This window comes from Oncorhynchus masou, chromosome 9 (assembly GCF_036934945.1).
Source record: "Oncorhynchus masou masou isolate Uvic2021 chromosome 9, UVic_Omas_1.1, whole genome shotgun sequence".
Lineage (NCBI taxonomy): Eukaryota > Metazoa > Chordata > Actinopteri > Salmoniformes > Salmonidae > Oncorhynchus > Oncorhynchus masou.
Genome location: NC_088220.1, coordinates 4,366,590 through 4,391,949, shown reverse-complemented (window position 1 = coordinate 4,391,949; position 25,360 = coordinate 4,366,590). Strand labels below are relative to the sequence as shown.

General features: G+C 42.4%; 1 protein-coding gene across 2 annotated transcripts in view; it reads left to right on the top strand.

The window, feature by feature from the left end:
• Positions 1-18,107, top strand: part of hdx (highly divergent homeobox) — a 40,331-nt gene extending 22,224 nt beyond the window's left edge. Inside the window, exons 5-11 of one of the 2 annotated variants that reach the window (XM_064973050.1) lie at positions 875-928; positions 1,037-1,183; positions 8,782-8,980; positions 9,060-9,139; positions 17,259-17,348; positions 17,451-17,573; positions 17,693-18,107. In XM_064973050.1, the coding sequence (XP_064829122.1) occupies positions 875-928; positions 1,037-1,183; positions 8,782-8,980; positions 9,060-9,139; positions 17,259-17,348; positions 17,451-17,573; positions 17,693-17,953 (954 nt within the window). In that variant the 3' untranslated portion in view covers positions 17,954-18,107. Of the gene's footprint in view, positions 1-874; positions 929-1,036; positions 1,184-8,781; positions 8,981-9,059; positions 9,140-17,258; positions 17,574-17,692 lie in introns of both variants that reach the window. The other variant, XM_064973049.1, reaches the window with a different exon arrangement.
• The last annotated feature ends 7,253 nt before the right edge of the window (positions 18,108-25,360 follow it).

The following is a 25,360-nucleotide window of genomic DNA, read 5'->3' as shown; positions in this document are numbered from 1 at the left end:
CTACTACTACTACTACCCAGTTACTACAACACTACAGACCTCCCCTAGTATACAGGTAGGGGTTACTGTTACTACTACTACCCAGTTACTACAACACTACAGACCTCCCCTAGTATACAGGTAGGGATTACTGTTACTACTACTACTACTACTACTACTACTACCCAGTTACTACAACACTACAGACCTCCCCTAGTATACAGGTAGGGGTTACTGTTACTACTACTACTACTACTACTACTACCCAGTTACTACAACACTACAGACCTCCCCTAGTATACAGGTAGGGGTTACTGTTACTACTACTACTACTACTACTACTACTACTACCCAGTTACTACAACACTACAGACCTCCCCTAGTATACAGGTAGGGGTTACTGTTACTACTACTACTACTACTACTACTACTACTACTACCCAGTTACTACAACACTACAGACCTCCCCTAGTATACAGGTAGGGGTTACTGTTACTACTACTACTACTACTACTACTACCCAGTTACTACAACACTACAGACCTCCCCTAGTATACAGGTAGGGGTTACTGTTACTACTACTACTGCTACCCAGTTACTACAACCCTACAGATCTCACCTATTGCATAACCCAGCATACATGTAGGGGATTTGAATAATTTTAAACTGAAGGTTTACTACTGTTCTGTACATGCAGTCCTCTCCTGTTATCTAGGTTCCAGTCAGCCTTTCCATTGCTCATCAGTAACTCTCCTCCTCTCCTTTTTATACTTCTTGTTGCCTCTCCTCCTCTTTCCTCTTCTCTTCTTTCCACCTCTTGTCTCCTCCCCTCTCCTGCTCTTTCCTCTTCTCGTCTCCTCTATCCTCCTCTCCTCTCGTCTCCTCCCCTGTCTAGGTTCCAGTCAGTCCCTCTGCTCCGTGGCTCATCAGTAACTCCAGGAAGAGAACTGTAAGTCTTCATCTAGCAGTCTTTAGGAGATTAGAGCACTGTCACCATCAGACCATCTATACTGTTCCATAATCTTTCATGTGTCTATAATGCATAATGTGTGTGTAGCTACAGGACAGGACCCAGTTCAGTGATGTGGACCTGGGCCAGTTGAAGCGGTACTGGGACAGAGGGATGACCAGTCTGGGTTCTGTCTGCAGAGAGAAGATCAACGCAGCAGCCAATCAGCTCAACGTAGACACTGAGATAGTCAAGGTAGCAACCAATCAGAGGCTTCCTCTCAGCTGTATCAGCCAATCACACACTCCCTTTGAGTGTTGTACAGTATTAACATTAGTTGTGTTTGATTGACAGATGTGGATCTTAACCGTATATTATATTTTGTGATGTGTTTGATTTAGAGGCGAAAGAAACGCACGCCTATTTAGGCGAGGTGCTGGCTAGAGGAGTGGAACACTTGAAAAATAAAGGAGAGCCGCACACTCTCTAGGAGCTCAGATACAAAAATATTTATGTCCAATGTTTCGACAGACGGTGGTGACCTCGACAATGTATTGTTAAAACGAGAGGCTGCCTGGATCTTTAATTTAAAGACCCCTTCGGTCTCAACGTAGACTTTGATCTGAAGCCATTCTTGTGATTATTGTGATTTTGCTATTATAAATGTCTGTCTGCTTATGCAGCCAAATTGATCTATGATCCTACGCAATCCATTTGTTTTTTTGTATGCTATTTTAATATTTAATATATGAGAATAAACCAATGATATCAGGCCACACCCGGCCATGATTACAGACACCTGTGTGTCCTTTGACACGATATAATGAGTCACCCCACAGTGTTTGTCATTATACCCTGATGACGTGTTGGACCTACAGTGGGGAGTTTACATACACTGAGGTTGGAGTCATTAAAACTCGTTTTTCAACCACTCCACAAATTTCTTGTGAACAAACTATAGTTTTGGTAAGGACATCTACTTTGTGCACAAGTAAGTTTTACTAAAATTGTTTACAGACAGATTATTTCACTTGTAATTCCCTGTATCACAATTCCAGTGGGTCAAAAGTTTACATACACTAAGTTGACTGTGCCTTTAAACAGCTTGGAAAATTCCAGAAAATGTCATGGCTTTAGAAGCTTCTGATAGGCTGATTGACATAATTTGTGTCAATTGGAGGTGTACCTGTGGATGTATTTCAAGGCCTACCTTCAAACACAGTGCCTCTTTGCTTGACATCATGGGAAAATCCAAAGAAATCAGCCAAGACCTCAGAATAAAAATTGTAGACCTCCACACATCTGGTTCATCCTTGGGAGCAATCCACATGCCTGAAGATACCACGTTCGTACGCAAGTATAAACATCATGGGACCACACAGCCGTCATACCGCTCAGGAAAGAGACGCGTTCTATCTCCTGGAGATGAACGTACTCTGGTGTGAAGATGCTGGAGGAAACAGGTACAAAAGTATCTATATCCACAGTAAAACGAGTCCTATATCGACATAACCTGAAAGGCCACTCAGCAAGGAAGAAGCCACTGCTCCAAAACCGCCATAAAAAAGCCAGACTACGGTTTGCAACTGCAACTGTACATGGGGACAAAGATCGTACTTTTTGGAGAAATGTCCTTTGGTCTGATGAAACAAAAATAGAACTGTTTGGCCATAATGACCATCGTTATGTTTGGAGGAAAAATGGGGAGGCTTGCAAGCTGAAGATCACCATCTCAACCGTGGGGCAGCACGGGGGGGAGGCAGCATGATGTTGTGGGGGTGCTTTGCTGCAGGAGGGACTGGTGCACTTCACAAAATAAATGGCATCATGAGGAAAGAGAATTTTTGTGGATATATTGAAGCAACATCTCAAGTCACCAATCAGGAAGTTAAAGCTTGGTCTCAAACGGGTCTTCCAAATGGACAATGACCCCAAGCATACTTCCAAAGTTGTGACAAAATGGCTTAAGGACAAGTCAATGTATTGGAGTGGCCATCACAAAGCCCTGACCTCAATCCTATAGAACATTTTTGGGAAGAACTGAAAAAGTGTGTGCGAGCATGGAGGCCTACAAACCTGACTCAGTTACACCAGCTCTGTCAGGAGGAATGGGCCAAAATTCACCCAACTTATTGTGGGAAGCTTGTGGAAGCCTCCCAGAAACGTTTGACCCAAGTTAAACAATTTAAAGGCAATGCTACCAAATACTAATTGCATGTACAGTCCTGGTCAAACATTTTGAGAATGACACAAATATTAATTTCCACAAGTTTGCTGCTTCAGTGTCGTTAGATATTTTTGTCAGATGTTACTATGGATACTGAAGTATAATTACAAGCATTTCATAAGTGTCAAAGGCTTTTATTAACAATTACATGAAGTTGATGCAAAGAGTCAATATCTGCAGTGTTGACCCTTCTTTATCAAGACCTCTGCAATCCGCCCTGGCATCCTGTCAATTAACTTCTGGGCCACATCCTGACTGATGGCAGCCCATTCTTGCATAATCAATGCTTGGAGTTTGTTAGAATTTGTTGGTTTTTGTTTGTCCATCCACCTCTTGAGGATTGACCACAAGTTCTCAATGGGATTAAGGCCTGGGGAGTTTCCTTGCCATGGACCCAAAATATCGATGTTATGTTCCCTAGAGCCACTGAGTTATCACTTTTGCCTTATGGCAAGGTGCTCCATCATGCTGGAAAAGGCATTGTTTGTCACCAAACTGTTCCTGGATGGTTGGGAGAAGTTGCTCTCGGAGGATGTGTTGGTACCATTCGTTATACATGGCTGTGTTCTTAGGCAAAATTGTGAGTGAGCCCACTCCCTTGGCTGATAAGCAACCCCACACATGAATGGTCTCAGGATGCTTTACTGTTGGCATGACACAGGACTGATGGTAGAGCTCACCTTGTCTTCTCCAACAAGCTTTTTTCCAGATGCCCCAAACAATCGGAAAGGGGATTCAGAGAAAATGACTTTACCCCAGTCCTTAGCAGTCCAATCCCTGTACCTTTTGCAGAATATCAGTCTGTCCCAGATGTTTTTCCTGGAGAGAAGGCCCTCCTTCAAAAGTCTTCACCTCACTGTGCATGCAGATACACTCACACCTGCCTGCTGTCATTCCTGAGCAAGCTCTGTACTGGTGGTGCCACGATCCCACAGCTGAATCAACTTTAGGAGATGGTCCTGGCGCTTGCTGGACTTTCTTGGGCACCCTGAAGCCTTCTTCACAACAATTGAACCACTCTCCTTGAAGTTCTTGATGATCCGATAAATTGTTGATTTAGTTGCAATATTACTGGCAGCAATATCCTTGCCTGTGAAGCCCTTTTGTGCAAAGCAATGATGACAGTACGTGTTTCCTTGCAGGTAACCATGGTTGACAGAGGAAGAACAATGATTCCAAGCACCACCCTCCTTTTGAAGCTTCCAGTCTGTTATTCAAACTCAGTCAGCATGACAGAGTGATCTCTAGCCTTGTCCTCGTCAGCACTCACACCTGTGTTAACGAGAGAATCACTGACATGATGTTAGCTGGTCCTTTTGTGGCAGGGCTGAAATGTAGTGGAAACATTTTTGGGGATTCAGTTCATTTGCACGGCTATTAGGGACTTTGCAATAAATTTCAAATCATCTGATCACTCTTCATAACATTCTGGAGTATATGCAAATTGCTATCATTCAAACTGAGGCAGCAGACCTTGTGAAAATTAATATTTGTGTCATTCTCAACTTTTGTATATTAACTTCTGACCCGCTGGGAATGTGATGAATATAATAAAAGCTGAAATAAATCATTCTCTCTACTATTATTCTGACATTTCACATTATTTAAATAAAGTGGTGATGTAACTGACCTAAGACAGGGAATTTTTACCAATTAAATGTCAGGAATTGTGAGAAACTGACTTTAAATGTATTTGGCTGTGTATGTAAACTTCCCACTTCAACTGTAAATATTTTTGCATCTGAGCTCCTAGAGTGTGTGGCTGTCCTTCATTTTTTAAAGTGATGTATTTGTTTGACAGACGTGGATCTTAACAGTATATTATATGTTGGGCTATGTATTTGTTTGACAGACGTGGATCTTAACAGTATATTATATTTTGGGCTATGTATTTGTTTGACAGACGTGGATCTTAACAGTATATTATATGTTGGGCTATGTGTTTGTTGGACAGACGTGGATCTTAACAGTATATTATATGTTGGGCTATGTGTTTGTTTGACAGACGTGGATCTTAACAGTATATTATATGTTGGGCTATGTATTTGTTTGACAGACGTGGATCTTAACAGTATATTATATTTTGGGCTATGTATTTGTTTGACAGACGTGGATCTTAACAGTATATTATATGTTGGGCTATGTATTTGTTTGACAGACGTGGATCTTAACAGTATATTATATTTTGGGCTATGTATTTGTTTGACAGACGTGGATCTTAACAGTATATTATATGTTGGGCTATGTGTTTGTTGGACAGACGTGGATCTTAACAGTATATTATATGTTGGGCTATGTGTTTGTTTGACAGACGTGGATCTTAACAGTATATTATATGTTGGGCTATGTATTTGTTTGACAGACGTGGATCTTAACAGTATATTATATTTTGGGCTATGTATTTGTTTGACAGACGTGGATCTTAACAGTATATTATATGTTGGGCTATGTATTTGTTTGACAGACGTGGATCTTAACAGTATATTATATGTTGGGCTATGTATTTGTTTGACAGACGTGGATCTTAACAGTATATTATATGTTGGGCTATGTATTTGTTTGACAGACGTGGATCTTAACAGTATATTATATGTTGGGCTATGTATTTGTTTGACAGACGTGGATCTTAACAGTATATTATATGTTGGGCTATGTATTTGTTTGACAGACGTGGATCTTAACAGTATATTATATGTTGGGCTATGTGTTTGTTTGACAGACGTGGATCTTAACAGTATATTATATGTTGGGCTATGTGTTTGTTTGACAGACGTGGATCTTAACAGTATATTATATGTTGGGCTATGTGTTTGTTTGACAGACGTGGATCTTAACAGTATATTATATGTTGGGCTATGTGTTTGTTTGACAGACGTGGATCTTAACAGTATATTATATGTTGGGCTATGTGTTTGTTTGACAGACGTGGATCTTAACAGTATATTATATGTTGGGCTATGTATTTGTTTGACAGACGTGGATCTTAACAGTATATTATATGTTGGGCTATGTGTTTGTTTGACAGACGTGGATCTTAACAGTATATTATATGTTGGGCTATGTATTTGTTTGACAGACGTGGATCTTAACAGTATATTATATGTTGGGCTATGTATTTGTTTGACAGACGTGGATCTTAACAGTATATTATATGTTGGGCTATGTGTTTGTTTGACAGACGTGGATCTTAACAGTATATTATATGTTGGGCTATGTATTTGTTTGACAGACGTGGATCTTAACAGTATATTATATGTTGGGCTATGTGTTTGTTTGACAGACGTGGATCTTAACAGTATATTATATGTTGGGCTATGTATTTGTTTGACAGACGTGGATCTTAACAGTATATTATATGTTGGGCTATGTATTTGTTTGACAGACGTGGATCTTAACAGTATATTATATGTTGGGCTATGTATTTGTTTGACAGACGTGGATCTTAACAGTATATTATATGTTGGGCTATGTATTTGTTTGACAGACGTGGATCTTAACAGTATATTATATGTTGGGCTATGTATTTGTTTGACAGACGTGGATCTTAACAGTATATTATATGTTGGGCTATGTGTTTGTTTGACAGACGTGGATCTTAACAGTATATTATATGTTGGGCTATGTGTTTGTTTGACAGACGTGGATCTTAACAGTATATTATATGTTGGGCTATGTGTTTGTTTGACAGACGTGGATCTTAACAGTATATTATATGTTGGGCTATGTGTTTGTTTGACAGACGTGGATCTTAACAGTATATTATATGTTGGGCTATGTGTTTGTTTGACAGACGTGGATCTTAACAGTATATTATATGTTGGGCTATGTATTTGTTTGACAGACGTGGATCTTAACAGTATATTATATGTTGGGCTATGTGTTTGTTGGACAGACGTGGATCTTAACAGTATATTATATGTTGGGCTATGTGTTTGTTTGACAGACGTGGATCTTAACAGTATATTATATGTTGGGCTATGTATTTGTTTGACAGACGTGGATCTTAACAGTATATTATATGTTGGGCTATGTGTTTGTTTGACAGACGTGGATCTTAACAGTATATTATATGTTGGGCTATGTATTTGTTTGACAGACGTGGATCTTAACAGTATATTATATGTTGGGCTATGTATTTGTTTGACAGACGTGGATCTTAACAGTATATTATATGTTGGGCTATGTATTTGTTTGACAGACGTGGATCTTAACAGTATATTATATGTTGGGCTATGTATTTGTTTGACAGACGTGGATCTTAACAGTATATTATATGTTGGGCTATGTGTTTGTTGGACAGACGTGGATCTTAACAGTATATTATATGTTGGGCTATGTGTTTGTTTGACAGACGTGGATCTTAACAGTATATTATATGTTGGGCTATGTATTTGTTTGACAGACGTGGATCTTAACAGTATATTATATTTTGGGCTATGTATTTGTTTGACAGACGTGGATCTTAACAGTATATTATATGTTGGGCTATGTATTTGTTTGACAGACGTGGATCTTAACAGTATATTATATGTTGGGCTATGTATTTGTTTGACAGACGTGGATCTTAACAGTATATTATATGTTGGGCTATGTATTTGTTTGACAGACGTGGATCTTAACAGTATATTATATGTTGGGCTATGTATTTGTTTGACAGACGTGGATCTTAACAGTATATTATATGTTGGGCTATGTATTTGTTTGACAGACGTGGATCTTAACAGTATATTATATGTTGGGCTATGTGTTTGTTTGACAGACGTGGATCTTAACAGTATATTATATGTTGGGCTATGTGTTTGTTTGACAGACGTGGATCTTAACAGTATATTATATGTTGGGCTATGTGTTTGTTTGACAGACGTGGATCTTAACAGTATATTATATGTTGGGCTATGTGTTTGTTTGACAGACGTGGATCTTAACAGTATATTATATGTTGGGCTATGTGTTTGTTTGACAGACGTGGATCTTAACAGTATATTATATGTTGGGCTATGTATTTGTTTGACAGACGTGGATCTTAACAGTATATTATATGTTGGGCTATGTGTTTGTTTGACAGACGTGGATCTTAACAGTATATTATATGTTGGGCTATGTATTTGTTTGACAGACGTGGATCTTAACAGTATATTATATGTTGGGCTATGTATTTGTTTGACAGACGTGGATCTTAACAGTATATTATATGTTGGGCTATGTGTTTGTTTGACAGACGTGGATCTTAACAGTATATTATATGTTGGGCTATGTATTTGTTTGACAGACGTGGATCTTAACAGTATATTATATGTTGGGCTATGTGTTTGTTTGACAGACGTGGATCTTAACAGTATATTATATGTTGGGCTATGTATTTGTTTGACAGACGTGGATCTTAACAGTATATTATATGTTGGGCTATGTATTTGTTTGACAGACGTGGATCTTAACAGTATATTATATGTTGGGCTATGTGTTTGTTTGACAGACGTGGATCTTAACAGTATATTATATGTTGGGCTATGTGTTTGTTTGACAGACGTGGATCTTAACAGTATATTATATGTTGGGCTATGTGTTTGTTTGACAGACGTGGATCTTAACAGTATATTATATGTTGGGCTATGTATTTGTTTGACAGACGTGGATCGGGAACCGGAGGAGGAAGTTCCGTCTGATGGGCATCGAGATCCCGTCCCCTAAATGTGGGCCGGCCGTGTTCCTGACATCACAGGAAGGGGAGGAGTCTCCCTCTGCGCTGAGTTCCGATGGGGAGGGGCTTGGAACACCAGAGTTGGGAGACAACCTAAACGATGGAGCGTCCTTCTGTCTGTCCGAGGGTGAGACGCGCACACGCACACACACACACAGCCACCCCCAGTAGCAGTGTCCAGTGTAACAGTGTTGTTGTTGTTTTAGATGGGACCAGTGATTCGTACCAGAGAGAAGGAGAGAATGGAGTAGAGGACAGCAGCAGCGCTCCCATGGCTCACGACGTGGTACTGCAGAATACACTAGTACACTACACTGTTATTACACTAGAGGGATACTGCTATGACACTAGAGTGTCCCTGTTATGACACTAGAGAAACTAGAGAGACCCTGTTATGACACTAGAGAGACCCTGTTATGATACTAGAGACCCTGTTATGATACTAGAGACCCTGTTATGACACTAGAGAGACCCTGTTATGACACTAGAGAGACCCTGTTATGACACTAGAGACACTAGAGAGACCCTGCTATGACACTAGAGAGACCCTGTTATGACACTAGAGACACTAGAGAGACCCTGTTATGATACTAGAGACCCTGTTATGATACTAGAGACCCTGTTATGACACTAGAGACCCTGTTATGACACTAGAGAGACCCTGTTATGACACTAGAGACACTAGAGAGACCCTGTTATGACACTAGAGAGACCGTGTTATGATACTAGAGACCCTGTTATGACACTAGAGAGACCCTGTTATGACACTAGAGAGACCCTGTTATGACACTAGAGACACTAGAGAGACCCTGTTATGACACTAGAGAGACCCTGTTATGACACTAGAGAGACCCTGTTATGACACTAGAGAGACCCTGTTATGACTATAGAGACCCTGTTATGATACTAGAGACTATAGAGACCCTGTTATGATACTAGAGACCCTGTTATGACACTAGAGAGACCCTGTTATGATACTAGAGAGACCCTGTTATGACACTAGAGAGACCCTGTTATGATACTAGAGAGACCCTGTTATGATACTAGAGACCCTGTTATGATACTAGAGACCCTGTTATGACACTAGAGGCACTAGAGAGACCCTGTTATGATACTAGAGACCCTGTTATGATACTAGAGACCCTGTTATGATACTAGAGAGACCCTGTTATGATACTAGAGACCCTGTTATGATACTAGAGACCCTGTTATGATACTAGAGAGACCCTGTTATGATACTAGAGAGACCCTGTTATGACACTAGAGGCACTAGAGACCCTGTTATGATACCAGAGACCCTGTTATGATACTAGAGAGACCCTGTTATGATACTAGAGACCCTGTTATGATACTAGAGAGACCCTGTTATGATACTAGAGACCCTGTTATGACACTAGAGAGACCCTGTTATGACACTAGAGAGACCCTGTTATGATACTAGAGAGACCCTGTTATGACACTAGAGAGACCCTGTTATGACACTAGAGAGACCCTGTTATGACACTAGAGAGACCCTGTTATGACACTAGAGACCCTGTTATGATACTAGAGACCCTGTTATGATACTAGAGAGACCCTGTTATGATACTAGAGACCCTGTTATGACACTAGAGAGACCCTGTTATGATACTAGAGACCCTGTTATGATACTAGAGACCCTGTTATGACACTAGAGAGACCCTGTTATGATACTAGAGACTATAGAGACCCTGTTATGATACTAGAGACTATAGAGACCCTGTTATGATACTAGAGACTATAGAGACCCTGTTATGATACTAGAGAGACCCTGTTATGACACTAGAGACTATAGAGACCCTGTTATGACACTAGAGGCACTAGAGAGACCCTGTTATGATACTAGAGACCCTGTTATGATACTAGAGACTATAGAGACCCTGTTATGACACTAGAGACTATAGAGACCCTGTTATGATACTAGAGAGACCCTGTTATGATACTAGAGAGACCCTGTTATGATACTAGAGACTATAGAGACCCTGTTATGACACTAGAGGCACTAGAGAGACCCTGTTATGATACTAGAGACCCTGTTATGACACTAGAGAGACCCTGTTATGATACTAGAGACACTAGAGAGACCCTGTTATGATACTAGAGACTATAGAGACCCTGTTATGACACTAGAGGCACTAGAGAGACCCTGTTATGATACTAGAGAGACCCTGTTATGACACTAGAGAGACCCTGTTATGATACTAGAGACTATAGAGACCCTGTTATGACACTAGAGGCACTAGAGAGACCCTGTTATGATACTAGAGACCCTGTTATGATACTAGAGAGACCCTGTTATGATACTAGAGAGACCCTGTTATGATACTAGAGAGACCCTGTTATGACACTAGAGACCCTGTTATGATACTAGAGACCCTGTTATGACACTAGAGAGACCCTGTTATGACACTAGAGAGACCCTGTTATGATACTAGAGAGACCCTGTTATGACACTAGAGAGACCCTGTTATGACACTAGAGACCCTGTTATGATACTAGAGAGACCCTGTTATGATACTAGAGACCCTGTTATGATACTAGAGACCCTGTTATGATACTAGAGAGACCCTGTTATGATACTAGAGAGACCCTGTTATGATACTAGAGACCCTGTTATGATACTAGAGAGACCCTGTTATGATACTAGAGACCCTGTTATGACACTAGAGAGACCCTGTTATGATACTAGAGACACTAGAGAGACCCTGCTATGATACTAGAGATACTAGAGAGACCCTGTTATGATACTAGAGAGACCCTGTTATGATACTAGAGACCCTGTTATGATACTAGAGACCCTGTTATGATACTAGAGAGACCCTGTTATGACACTAGAGACTATAGAGACCCTGTTATGATACTAGAGACCCTGTTATGATACTAGAGAGACCCTGTTATGATACTAGAGACCCTGTTATGATACTAGAGACCCTGTTATGATACTAGAGAGACCCTGTTATGATACGAGAGACCCTGTTATGATACTAGAGACCCTGTTATGACACTAGAGAGACCCTGTTATGATACTAGAGACACTAGAGAGACCCTGTTATGATACTAGAGAGACCCTGTTATGATACTAGAGAGACCCTGTTATGATACTAGAGAGACCCTGTTATGATACTAGAGAGACCCTGTTATGATACTAGAGAGACCCTGTTATGACACTAGAGAGACCCTGTTATGATACTAGAGACCCTGTTATGACACTAGAGAGACCCTGTTATGATACTAGAGAGACCCTGTTATGATACTAGAGAGACCCTGTTATGATACTAGAGAGACCCTGTTATGACACTAGAGAGACCCTGTTATGATACTAGAGACCCTGTTATGACACTAGAGAGACCCTGTTATGATACTAGAGACACTAGAGAGACCCTGTTATGATACTAGAGAGACCCTGTTATGATACTAGAGAGACCCTGTTATGACACTAGAGAGACCCTGTTATGATACTAGAGACCCTGTTATGATACTAGAGAGACCCTGTTATGATACTAGAGACCCTGTTATGATACGAGAGACCCTGTTATGACACTAGAGAGACCCTGTTATGATACTAGAGACCCTGTTATGATACTAGAGAGACCCTGTTATGACACTAGAGAGACCCTGTTATGATACTAGAGACTATAGAGACCCTGTTATGATACTAGAGACCCTGTTATGATACTAGAGAGACCCTGTTATGATACTAGAGACTATAGAGACCCTGTTATGATACTAGAGACTATAGAGACCCTGTTATGATACTAGAGACTATAGAGACCCTGTTATGACACTAGAGAGACCCTGTTATGACACTAGAGACTATAGAGACCCTGTTATGACACTAGAGACACTAGAGAGACCCTGTTATGACACTAGAGGCACTAGAGAGACCCTGTTATGACACTAGAGAGACCCTGTTATGATACTAGAGAGACCCTGTTATGACACTAGAGAGACCCTGTTATGATACTAGAGAGACCCTGTTATGACACTAGAGAGACCCTGTTATGACACTAGAGGCACTAGAGACCCTGTTATGATACCAGAGACCCTGTTATGATACTAGAGACCCTGTTATGACACTAGAGACTATAGAGACCCTGTTATGATACTAGAGACACTAGAGAGACCCTGTTATGACACTAGAGGCACTAGAGACCCTGTTATGATACTAGAGACCCTGTTATGATACCAGAGACCCTGTTATGATACCAGAGACCCTGTTATGACACTAGAGGCACTAGAGACCCTGTTATGATACCAGAGACCCTGTTATGACACTAGAGAGACCCTGTTATGACACTAGAGAGACCCTGTTATGACACTAGAGAGACCCTGTTATGATACTAGAGACCCTGTTATGACACTAGAGAGACCCTGTTATGATACTAGAGACCCTGTTATGACACTAGAGACACTAGAGAGACCCTGTTATAACACTAGAGAGACGAGAGAGACCCTGTTATAACACTAGAGACCCTGTTATGATACTAGAGACACTAGAGAGACCCTGTTATGATACTAGAGACCCTGTTATGACACTAGAGAGACCCTGTTATGATACTAGAGAGACCCTGTTATGACACTAGAGACACTAGAGAGACCCTGTTATAACACTAGAGAGACGAGAGACACTGTTAGGACACTAGAGGGACTGTTACTTTACACTGTAAACATGGGAATGTAAAGAAGAACGTTGAGATTTACCACTGATTATATAGGGTTGTGTTTCCTGACAGATTTAGCCACTGATTATATAGGGTTGTGTTTCCTGACAGATTTAGCCACTGATTATATAGGGTTGTGTTTCCTGACAGATTTAGCCACTGATTATATAGGGTTGTGTTTCCTGACAGATTTAGCCACTGATTATATAGGGTTGTGTTTCCTGACAGATTTAGCCACTGATTATATAGGGTTGTGTTTCCTGACAGATTTAGTCACTGATTATATCGGGTTGTGTTTTCTGACAGATTTAGCCACTGATTACATAGGGTTTTTGTTTCCTGACAGATTTAGTCACTGATTATATAGGGTTGTGTTTCCTGACAGATTTAGCCACTGATTATATAGGGTTGTGTTTCCTGACAGATTTAGTCACTGATTATATAGGGTTGTGTTTCCTGACAGATTTAGTCACTGATTATATAGGGTTGTGTTTCCTGACAGGTTTAGTCACTGATTATATATCAAATCAAATCAAATTTTATTTGTCACATACACGTGGTTAGCAGATGTTAATGTGAGTGTAGCGAAATACTTGTGCTTCCAGTTCCGACAATGCAGGAATAACCAACAAGTAATCTAACTAACATTTCCAAAACTAATATCTTATACACAGTGTAATTGGATAAAGAATATGTACATAAAGATATGAATGAGTGATGGTGCAGAGCAGCATAGGCAAGATACAGTAGATGGTATCGAGTACAGTATATACATATGAGATGAGTATGTAAACAAAGTGGCATAGTTAAAGTGACTAGTGATACATGTATTACATAAGGATGCAGTAGATGATAGAGTACAGTATATCCGTATACATATGAGATGAATAATGTAGGGTAAGTAACATTCTATTAGGTAGCATTGTTTAAAGTGGCTAGTGATATATTTTACATCATTTCCCATCAATTCCCATTATTGAAGTGGCTGGAGTTGAGTCAGTGTGTTGGCAGCAGCCACTCAATGTTAGTGGTGGCTGTTTAACAGTCTGATGGCCTTGAGATAGAAGCTGTTTTTCAGTCTCTCGGTCCCAGCTTTGATGCACCTGTACTGACCTCGCCTTCTGGATGATAGCGGGGTGAACAGGCAGTGGCTCGGGTGGTTGTTGTCCTTGATGATCTTTATGGTCTTCCTGTAACATCGGGTGGTGTAGGTGTCCTGGAGGGCAGGTAGTTTGCCCCCGGTGATGCGTTGTGCAGACCTCACTACCCTCTGGAGAGCCTTACGGTTGTGGGCGGAGCAGTTGCCGTACCAGGCGGTGATACAGCCCGCCAGGATGCTCTCGATTGTGCATCTGTAGAAGTTTGTGAGTGTTTTTGGTGACAAGCCGAATTTCTTCAGCCTCCTGAGGTTGAAGAGGCGCTGCTGCGCCTTCTTCACGATGCTGTCTGTGTGAGTGGACCAATTTAGTTTGTCTGTGATGTGTATGCCGAGGAACTTAAAACTTACTACCCTCTCCACTACTGTTCCATCGATGTGGATAGGGGGGTGTTCCCTCTGCTGTTTCCTGAAGTCCACAATCATCTCCTTAGTTTTGTTGACGTTGAGTGTGAGGTTATTGTCCTGACACCACACTCCGAGGGCCCTCACCTCCTCCCTGTAGGCCGTCTCGTCGTTGTTGGTAATCAAGGCTACCACTGTTGTGTCGTCCGCAAACTTGATGATTGAGTTGGAGGCGTGCGTTGCCGTGCAGTCGTGGGTGAACAGGGAGTACAGGAGAGGGCTCAGAACGCACCCTTGTGGGGCCCCAGTGTTGAGGATCAGTGGGGAGGAGATGTTGTTACCTACCCTCGCCACCTGGGGGCGGCCCGTCAGGAAGCCCAGTACCCAGTTGCACAGGGCGGGGTCAAGACCCAGGGTCTCGAGCTTGATGACGAGCTTGGAGGGTACTATGTTGTTAAATGCCGAGCTGGAGTCGATGAACAGCATTCTCACATAGGTATTCCTCTTGTCCAGATGGGTTAGGGCAGTGTGCAGTGTGGTTGAGATTGCGTCGTCTGTGGACCTATTTGGGCGGTAAGCAAATTGGAGTGGGTCTAGGGTGTCAGGTAGGGTGGAGGTGATATGGTCCTTGACTAGTCTCTCAAAGCACTTCATGATGACGGAAGTGAGTGCTACGGGGCGGTAGTCGTTTAGCTCAGTTACCTTAGCTTTCTTGGGAACAGGAACAATGGTGGCCCTCTTGAAGCATGTGGGAACAGCATGTGGGATTGATTGAATATGTCCATAAACACACCAGCCAGCTGGTCTGCGCATGCTCTGAGGGCGCGGCTGGGGATGCCGTCTGGGCCTGCAGCCTTGCGAGGGTTAACACGTTTAAATGTTTTACTCACCTCGGCTGCAGTCAAGGAGAGACCGCATGTTTCCATTGCAGGCCGTGTCAGTGGCACTGTATTGTCCTCAAAGCGGGCAAAAAAGTTATTTAGTCTGCCTGGGAGCAAGACATCCTGGTCCGTGACTGGGCTGGTTTTCTTCTTGTAGTCCGTGATTGACTGTAGACCCTGCCACATACCTCTTGTGTCTGAGCCGTTGAATTGAGATTCTACTTTGTCTCTGTACTGACACTTAGCTTGTTTGATAGCCTTGCGGAGGGAATAGCTGCATTGTTTGTATTCAGTCATGTTACCAGACACCTTGCCCTGATTAAAAGCAGTGGTTCGCGCTTTCAGTTTCACGCGAATGCTGCCATCAATCCACGGTTTCTGGTTAGGGAATGTTTTAATCGTTGCTATGGGAACGACATCTTCAACGCACGTTCTAATGAACTCGCACACCGAATCAGTGTATTTGTCAATGTTGTTGCCTGACGCAATACGAAACATGTCCCAGTCCACGTGATGGAAGCAGTCTTGGAGTGTGGAATCAGCTTGGTCGGACCAGCGTTGGACAGACCTCAACGTGGGAGCTTCTTGTTTTAGTTTCTGTCTGTAGGCAGGGATCAGCAAAATGGAGTCGTGGTCAGCTTTTCCCGAAAAGGTGGCGGGGCAGGGCCTTATATGCGTCGTGGAAGTTAGAATAACAGTGATCCAAGGTTTTGCCAGCCCTGGTGGCGCAATCGATATGCTGATACATTTTAGGGAGTCTTGTTTTCAGATTAGCCTTGTTAAAATCCCCAGCAACAATGAATGCAGCCTCAGGATGTATGGATTCCAGTTTGCAAAGAGTCAAATAAAGTTCGTTCAGAGCCATCGATGTGTCTGCTTGGGGGGGATATATACGGCTGACATTCCGTTGTCCTGGGTGAAAGGCAGAACACAGGATCCGCTTCGCGAAAGTCATATTCTTGGTCGTACTGATGGTGAGTTGACGCTGATCTTATATTAAGTAGTTCTTCCCGCCTGTATGTAATGAAACCTAAGATGACCTGGGGTACCAATGTAAGAAATAACACGTAAAAAAAACCAAAAAACTGCATTGTTTCCTAGGAACGCGAAGCGAGGCGGCCATCTCTGTAGGGTTGTGTTTCCTGACAGATTTAGCCACTGATTATATAGGGTTGTGTTTCCTGACAGATTTAGCCACTGATTATATAGGGTTGTGTTTCCTGACAGATTTAGCCACTGATTATATAGGGTTGTGTTTCCTGACAGATTTAGCCACTGATTATATAGGGTTGTGTTTCCTGACAGATTTAGTCACTGATTATATAGGGTTGTGTTTCCTGACAGAAGATAGAGGTGATTGATGATGATGATGATGATGGTGTTGAGATGGTCGGATCTGATATGGAAAACATGCAGAACCTCCTGGAGTTTAAGGTGATGGAACACACACACACACACACACACACACACACACACACACACAGCCATACCATGATGTGTATAGGCCAGTATGCCATGTTGTCTGTGTGTGTTCAGCTTGAGGAGGTGCAGTATCTGGAGAGCCAACTAGAGAATCAGAATCAGAGATATTATGAGTTGGAGACCTTCACCAAGAGTCTTCTGACCGCTGTCAGGACCAACAACCTGGACAGACAACAGGTACAACCACACTTACACTTACATGTACATGCACATACACAACATCATTTCATTTCGAAACAGCATAGTGTGTCTCTGACTGTGTGTGTGTGTGTGTGTGTGTGTGTGTGTGTGTGTAGGAACTTCTAGCCAGTCTACCTCAGCCTGCAGATCAGGACTGGGACATGAGTCCAGAGGGAGGAGCCAACCCCATCTCCATAACAACAAACTCTGCATCCAATCACGAGTCCCCGTTGGCCGGGAGCAATGACGAGACACCATTGGTCAACCCCAACAAGGACCTCCCATTGGTCACTATAAACCAAGACGGTTCATTGATTGCTGAGCTCAATGAGTCGTCTGTATCAGAGGAACTAGAGACTGAGACCGGACCAGAGTGACTGTACTGACACACACAAACACTCCACACCCTGTGCCTGTGGAAGGATCCTAAACTAACTGTGCTGGGCTCACAATGCCTTTTATATTACTTATCACTACGCCTTGTCTGGTCTAGTATCAGACACAACAATAAACAGACTCCATAATAACTGACCTGACGACTCTGTCTGTTGTTACTCTGCCCAGAATGTCTGTTACTGTCTGTTACCACCCAGAATGTCTGTTACTGTCTGTTACCATGCAGAATGTCTGTTACTGTCTGTTACCATGCAGAATGTTTCTGACTGTCTGTTACCATGCAGAATGTCTGTTACTCTGTTACCATGCAGAATGTTTGTGGCTGTCTGTTACCATGCAGAATGTTTGTGGCTGTCTGTTACCATGCAGAATGTTTGTGGCTGTCTGTTACCATGCAGAATGTTTGTGACTGTCTGTTACCATCCAGAATGTCTGTTACTCTGTTGGCTGTCTGTTACCATCCAGAATGTCTGTTACTCTGTTACCATGCAGAATGTTTGTGACTGTCTGTTACCATGCAGAATGTTTGTGACTGTCTGTTACCATCCAGAATGTCTGTTACTCTGTTGGCTGTCTGTTACCATCCATAATGTCTGTTACTCTGTTACCATGCAGAATGTTTGCGACTGTCTGTTACCATGCAGAATGTTTGTGACTGTCTGTTACCATGCAGAATGTTTGTGACTGTCTGTTACCATGCAGAATGTCTGTTACTCTGTTGGCTGTCTGTTACCATCCAGAATGTCTGTTACTCTTTTGGCTGTCTGTTACCATCCAGAATGTCTGTTACTCTGTTACCATGCAGAATGTTTGTGACTGTCTGTTACCATGCAGAATGTTTGTGACTGTCTGTTACCATCCAGAATGTCTGTTACTCTGTTGGCTGTCTGTTACCATCCATAATGTCTGTTACTCTGTTACCATGCAGACTGTTTGTGGCTGTCTGTTACCATGCAGAATGTTTGTGGCTGTCTGTTACCATGCAGAATGTTTGTGACTGTCTGTTACCATGCAGAATGTTTGTGACTGTCTGTTACCATGCAGAATGTTTGTGACTGTCTGTTACCATGCAGAATGTCTGTTACTCTGTTGGCTGTCTATTACCATCCAGAATGTCTGTTACTCTGTTGGCTGTCTGTTACCATCCATAATGTCTGTTACTCTGTTGACTGTCTGTTACCATCCATAATGTCTGTTACTCTGTTGGCTGTCTGTTACCATCCAGAATGTCTGTTACTCTGTTGGCTGTCTGTTACCATCCATAATGTCTGTTACTCTGTTGGCTGTCTGTTACCATCCAGTATGTCTGTTACCATCCAGTATGTCTGTTACCATGCATAATGTCTGTTACCATCCAGTATGTCTGTTACCATGCATAATGTCTGTTACCATGCATAATGTCTGTTACCATCCAGTATGTCTGTTACCATGCATAATGTCTGTTACTCTGTTGGCTGTCTGTTACCATCCAGAATGTCTGTTACTCTGTTGGCTGTCTGTTACCATCCAGAATGTCTGTTACTCTGTTGGCTGTCTGTTACCATCCAGAATGTCTGTTACTCTGTTGGCTGTCTGTTACCATGCATAATGTCTGTTACTCTGTTACCATCCATAATGTCTGTTACTGTCTGTTACCATCCAGAATGTCTGTTACTCTGTTGGCTGTCTGTTACCATCCAGAATGTCTGTTACTCTGTTGGCTGTCTGTTACCATCCAGAATGTCTGTTACTTTGTTGGCTGTCTGTTACCATCCAGAATGTCTGTTACTCTGTTGGCTGTCTGTTACCATGCATAATGTCTGTTACCATCCAGAATGTCTGTTACTCTGTTGGCTGTCTGTTACCATGCATAATGTCTGTTACTCTGTTGGCTGTCTGTTACCATCCAGAATGTCTGTTACTCTGTTGGCTGTTACCATCCAGAATGTCTGTTACCATCCAGAATGTCTGTTACTCTGTTGGCTGTCTGTTACCATCCAGAATGTCTGTTACTCTGTTACCATCCACAATATCTGTTACTGCCTGTTACAGTTATGTGGTGGGAGAGTTCTATTGGACATGTATATTGTAGGAGAGTTCTATAGGAGACTTAAGGGTTAGGAGAGTTCTATAGGAGAGTTACGTGGTGGGAGAGTTCTATAGTAGAGTTAACTGGATGGAGAGTTATGTGGTGAGAGAGTTCTATAGGAGAGTTTTGTGGTGGGAGAGTTCTATAGGAGAGTTAAGGGTTAGGAGAGTTCTATAGGAGAGTTAACTGGATGGAGAGTTATGTGGTGGGAGAGTTCTATAGGAGAGTTACGTGGTGGGAGAGTTCTATAGGAGAGTTTTGTGGTGGGAGAGTTCTATTGGACATGTATATTGTAGGAGAGTTCTATAGGAGATTTAAGGGTTAGGAGAGTTCTATAGGAGAGTTACGTGGTGGGAGAGTTAACTGGATGGAGAGTTATGTGGTGGGAGAGTTCTATAGGAGAGTTAAGGGTTAGGAGAGTTCTATAGGAGAGTTAACTGGATGGAGAGTTATGTGGTGGGAGAGTTCTATAGGAGAGTTACGTGGTGGGAGAGTTCTATAGGAGAGTTAACTGGATGGAGAGTTATGTGGTGGGAGAGTTCTATAGGAGAGTTTTGTGGTGGGAGAGTTCTATTGGACATGTATATTGTAGGAGAGTTCTATAGGATAATTAAGGGTTAGGAGAGTTCTATAGGAGAGTTAACTGGATGGAGAGTTATGTGGTGGGAGAGTTCTATAGGAGATTTAAGGGTTAGGAGAGTTCTATAGGAGAGTTAAATTAATGGAGAGTTCTATAGGAGAGTTATGTGGTGGGAGAGTTCTATAGGAGAGTTTTGTGGTGGGAGAGTTCTATTGGACATGTATATTGTAGGAGAGTTCTATAGGAGATTTAAGGGTTAGGAGAGTTCTATAGGAGAGTTAAATTGATGGAGAGTTCTATAGGAGAGTTATGTGGTGGGAGAGTTCTATAGGAGAGTTTTGTGGTGGGAGAGTTCTATTGGACATGTATATTGAAGGAGAGTTCTATAGGATATTTAAGGGTTAGGAGAGTTCTATAGGAGAGTTAACTGGATGGAGAGTTATGTGGTGGGAGAGTTCTATAGGAGAGTTATGTGGTGGGAGAGTTCTATTGGACATGTATATTGTAGGAGAGTTCTATAGGAGATTTAAGGGTTAGGAGAGTTCTATAGGAGAGTTAACTGGATGGAGAGTTCTATAGGAGAGTTATGTGGTGGGAGAGTTCTATTGGACATGTATATTGTAGGAGAGTTCTATAGGAGACTTAAGGGTTAGGAGAGTTCTATAGGAGAGTTCTATAGGAGAGTTATGTGGTGGGAGAGTTCTATAGGAGAGTTATGTGGTGGGAGAGTTCTATTGGACATGTATATTGTAGGAGAGTTCTATAGGAGAGTTATGTGTTGGGAGAGTTCTATTGGACATGTATATTGTAGGAGAGTTCTATAGGAGAGTTACGTGGTGGGAGAGTTATATAGGAGAGTTCTATAGGAGAGTTATGTGGTGGGAGAGTTCTATAGGAGAGTTAACTGGATGGAGAGTTCTATAGGAGAGTTATGTGGTGGGAGAGTTCTATTGGACATGTATATTGTAGGAGAGTTCTATAGGATATTTAAGGGTTAGGAGAGTTCTATAGGAGAGTTAAATTGATGGAGAGTTATGTGGTGGGAGAGTTCTATAGGAGAGTTATGTGGTGGGAGAGTTCTATAGGAGAGTTATGTGGTGGGAGAGTTCTATTGGACATGTATATTGTAGGAGAGTTCTATAGGAGATTTAAGGGTTAGGAGAGTTTTGTGGTGGGAGAGTTCTACAGGTGAGTTGTGTGGTGGGAGAGTTCTATAGGAGAGTTATGTTGTGGGATAGTTCATGGGGAGGTTGGGGTGGATCAGCCACAAAGTTATTCTAGCTGTGTGCGGCTGTTCATGTAGTTTGACATCCGAGTTGCTCCCAAAGGATAACATTGGTTTCCGGGCATGCGATTTGCAAAATTCCTTTTGCCTCGTGTGCAGGGCCACCGGTACCCCTCAATATATCGATATTATGAGAGTAAGAAGGGCCTTTAAGGGGATGTATGAACATACAATATATCATATGGCCAATGCCATTGTAAGATATGACATTTGGACAACAATCAAGTCCGCCATCTCATTCCTTAAAATCATTATAAACAGTCATAGGACAGCACATTTGAGTTGTATTTGTACAGTAGAGTGTCCCAGTAGTGGACTTTGTTAGTTTAAACCCATTAACTGCATAAATGCCCATTGTAATATGTTGCCAATGGACAGTGTCCATATGATATATTGCCAGTGCCAACATTTCATACTGCAAATATTGGCACTGGCAGTATATCATATTGCCAATGGACACTGTCCATTTCCAATATATTTAGGTAGTGATTTACCATTACCAAATGGACAGGCTGAAATCAACACTAACGAGCGAGGGATTAGGAACCACTATCACTGCTAGGCAGTCCTGAGTTCAATAAGCCAGACAATTGGGCCTTTCAGCAATGTAACAACATGTCCAATTCGTGATGGTAAATGCCATTGTAATATATTGCTTATGGCCAGTGTCCATTACACATAAGACATTCCCAGTATTAACATGTTCTACTGCAATTGGACAGTGTCCATTGTCAAAATTGTGCTGGTGGACAGTGCCCATTGGACATAAGATACAGTACCAGTCAAAAGTTTGGACACACCTACTAATTCTGGGTTTTTTCTTTATTTTTACTATTTTATACATTGTAGAATAATAGTGATAACATAAACTATGAATAAAACATGGAATCATGTAGTAACCAAAAAAGCATAAACAAAAATTTAAATATATTTTATATTCTTCAAAGTAGGCACCCTTTGCATTAATCAATCAAATGTATTTATAAAGCCCTTTTTACATTAAACAATGTCACAAAGTGCTATACAGAAACCCAGCCTAAAACCCTAAACAGTAAGCAATGTAGATGTAGAAGCACGGTGGCTAGGAAAAACTCCCTAGAAAGGCCAAAACCTAGGAAGAAACCTAGAGAGGAACCAGGCTATGTGGGGTGGCCAGTCCTCTTCTGGCTGTGCCGGGTGGAGATTATAACAGTACATGGCCAAGATGTTCAAATGTTCATAAATGACCAGCAGGGTCAACTAACAATAATAATCACAGTGGTTGTAGGTTGCAAGGTCAGCACATCAAGGTTAGCATCTCTGTAGTAAATGTCAGTTGGCTTTTCATAGCCGATCATTCAGAGTCAGAGATAGCAGGTGCGGTAGAGAGAGAGAGTCAAAAACAGCAGGTCTGGGACAGGTAGCACGTCCGATGAACAGGTCATGGTTCCATAGCCGCAGGCAGAACAGTTGAAACTGGAGCAGCAGCACAACCAGGTGGACTGGGGACAGCAAGAAGTCATCATGCCAGGTAGTCCTGAGACATGGTCATAGGGCTCAGGGCCTCCGGGAGGGGAGAGGGAGAGAGAGAGAATTAGAGGGAGCATACTTACATTCACACAGGTCACAGTTTTGCTCACTCTTGGCATTCTCTCAACCAGTTTTATGAGGTAGTCACCTAGAATGCATTTCAATTAACATGTGTACCTTGTTAAAAGTAAATTTAATAAGTTTGAGCCAATCAATTGTGTCGTGACAAGGTGAGGGTGGTAAATGGCGCCGAAGGAGATGGCCACCGTTTTACGGTCTCCTAACCAATTGTGCTATCATGTGTTTGTATTTTTGTGATATTTGTAACTTATTTTGTACATAATGTTTCTGCAACCGTATCTTATGGAAGAAAAGAGCTTTTGGATATCAGGACAGCGATCACTCACTTCGGATTAGACGAAGATTTCTTCAACAACAAGCGGGACTCACACGATATTCTCCAAACACCCCACAAGGCAGACATCCCAATTATTCGCAAAAGAAAGCGACGCAGAGGAAGAAGAGTTGGATGCCTCATCCGGACCCGCAGAAGGCAACTAGGAAAGCTGCCGTTACCGTCAATATTACTCGCCAACGTGCAATCATTGGACAATAAACTAGACGAGGTACGATCACGAATATCCTACCAACGGGACATCAAAAACTGTAATATCCTATGTTTCACGGAATCGTGGCTGAATGACGACATGGATATTCAGCTAGCGGGATACACGCTGCACCAGCTAGATAGAACAGCACACTCCGGTTAGACGAGGGGGGGCGGTCTGTGCATATTTGTAAACAACAGCTGGTGCACGAAATCTAAGGAATTCTCTAGATTTTGCTCGCCTGAAGTAAAGTATATTGTGATAAATTGCAGGCCACACTACTTGCCTAGAGAGTTCTCAGCTATACTTTTAGTGGCTGTTTATTTACCACCACAGACAGATGCTGGCACTAAGACCGCACTCCGTCAGCTGTTTTAGGAAATAAGCAAACAGGAAACCATTCACCCAGAGGCGGTGCTCCTAGTCCCTCTGCTGTTTCCTGAAGTCCACGATCATCTCCTTTTGTTTTGTTGACGTTGAGTGTGAGGTTATTTACCTGACACCACACTCCGAGGGCCCTCACCTCCTCCCTGTAGGTTGTCTCGTCGTTGTTGGTAATCAAGCCTACCACTGTAGTGTCGTCCGCAAACTTGATGATTGAGTTGGAAGCGTGCATGGCCACGCAGTCGTGGGTGAACAGGTAGTACAGGAGAGGGCTCAGAACGCACCCTTGTGGGGCCCCAGTGTTGAGGATCAGCAGGGTGGGGATGTTGTTACCTTCCCTTACCACCTGGGGGCGGCCCGTCAGGAAGTCCAGTACCCAGTTGCACAGGGCGGGGTCGAGACCCAGGGTGGACCTATTAGGGCGGTAAGCATATTATAGTGGGTCTAGGGTGTCAGGTAGGGTGGAGGTGATATAGTCCTTGACTAGTCTCTCAAAGCACTTCATAATGACGGAAGTGAGTGCTACGGGGCGGTAGTCGTTTTGCTCAGTTATCTTAGCTTTCTTGGGAACAGGAACAATGGTGGCCCTCTTGAAGCATGTTGGAACAGCAGACTGGGATAAGGATTGATTGAATATATCCGTAAACACACCAGCCAGCCGCTCTGCGCATGCTCTGAGGACGCGGCTGGGGATGCTGTCTGGGTCTGCAGCCTTGCGAGGGTGAACACATTTAAATGTTTTACTCACGCCGGCTGCAGTGAAGGAGAGTCTGCAGGTTTTGGTAGCGGGCTGTGTCAGTGGCACTGTATTGTCCTCAATGCGAGCAAAGAAGTTGTTTAGTCTGTCTGAGCCGTTGAATTGCGACTCTACTTTGTCTCTATCCTGACGCTTAGCTTGTTTGATTGCCTTGTGGAGGGAATAGCTACACTGTTTGTATTCACTCATGTTTACGG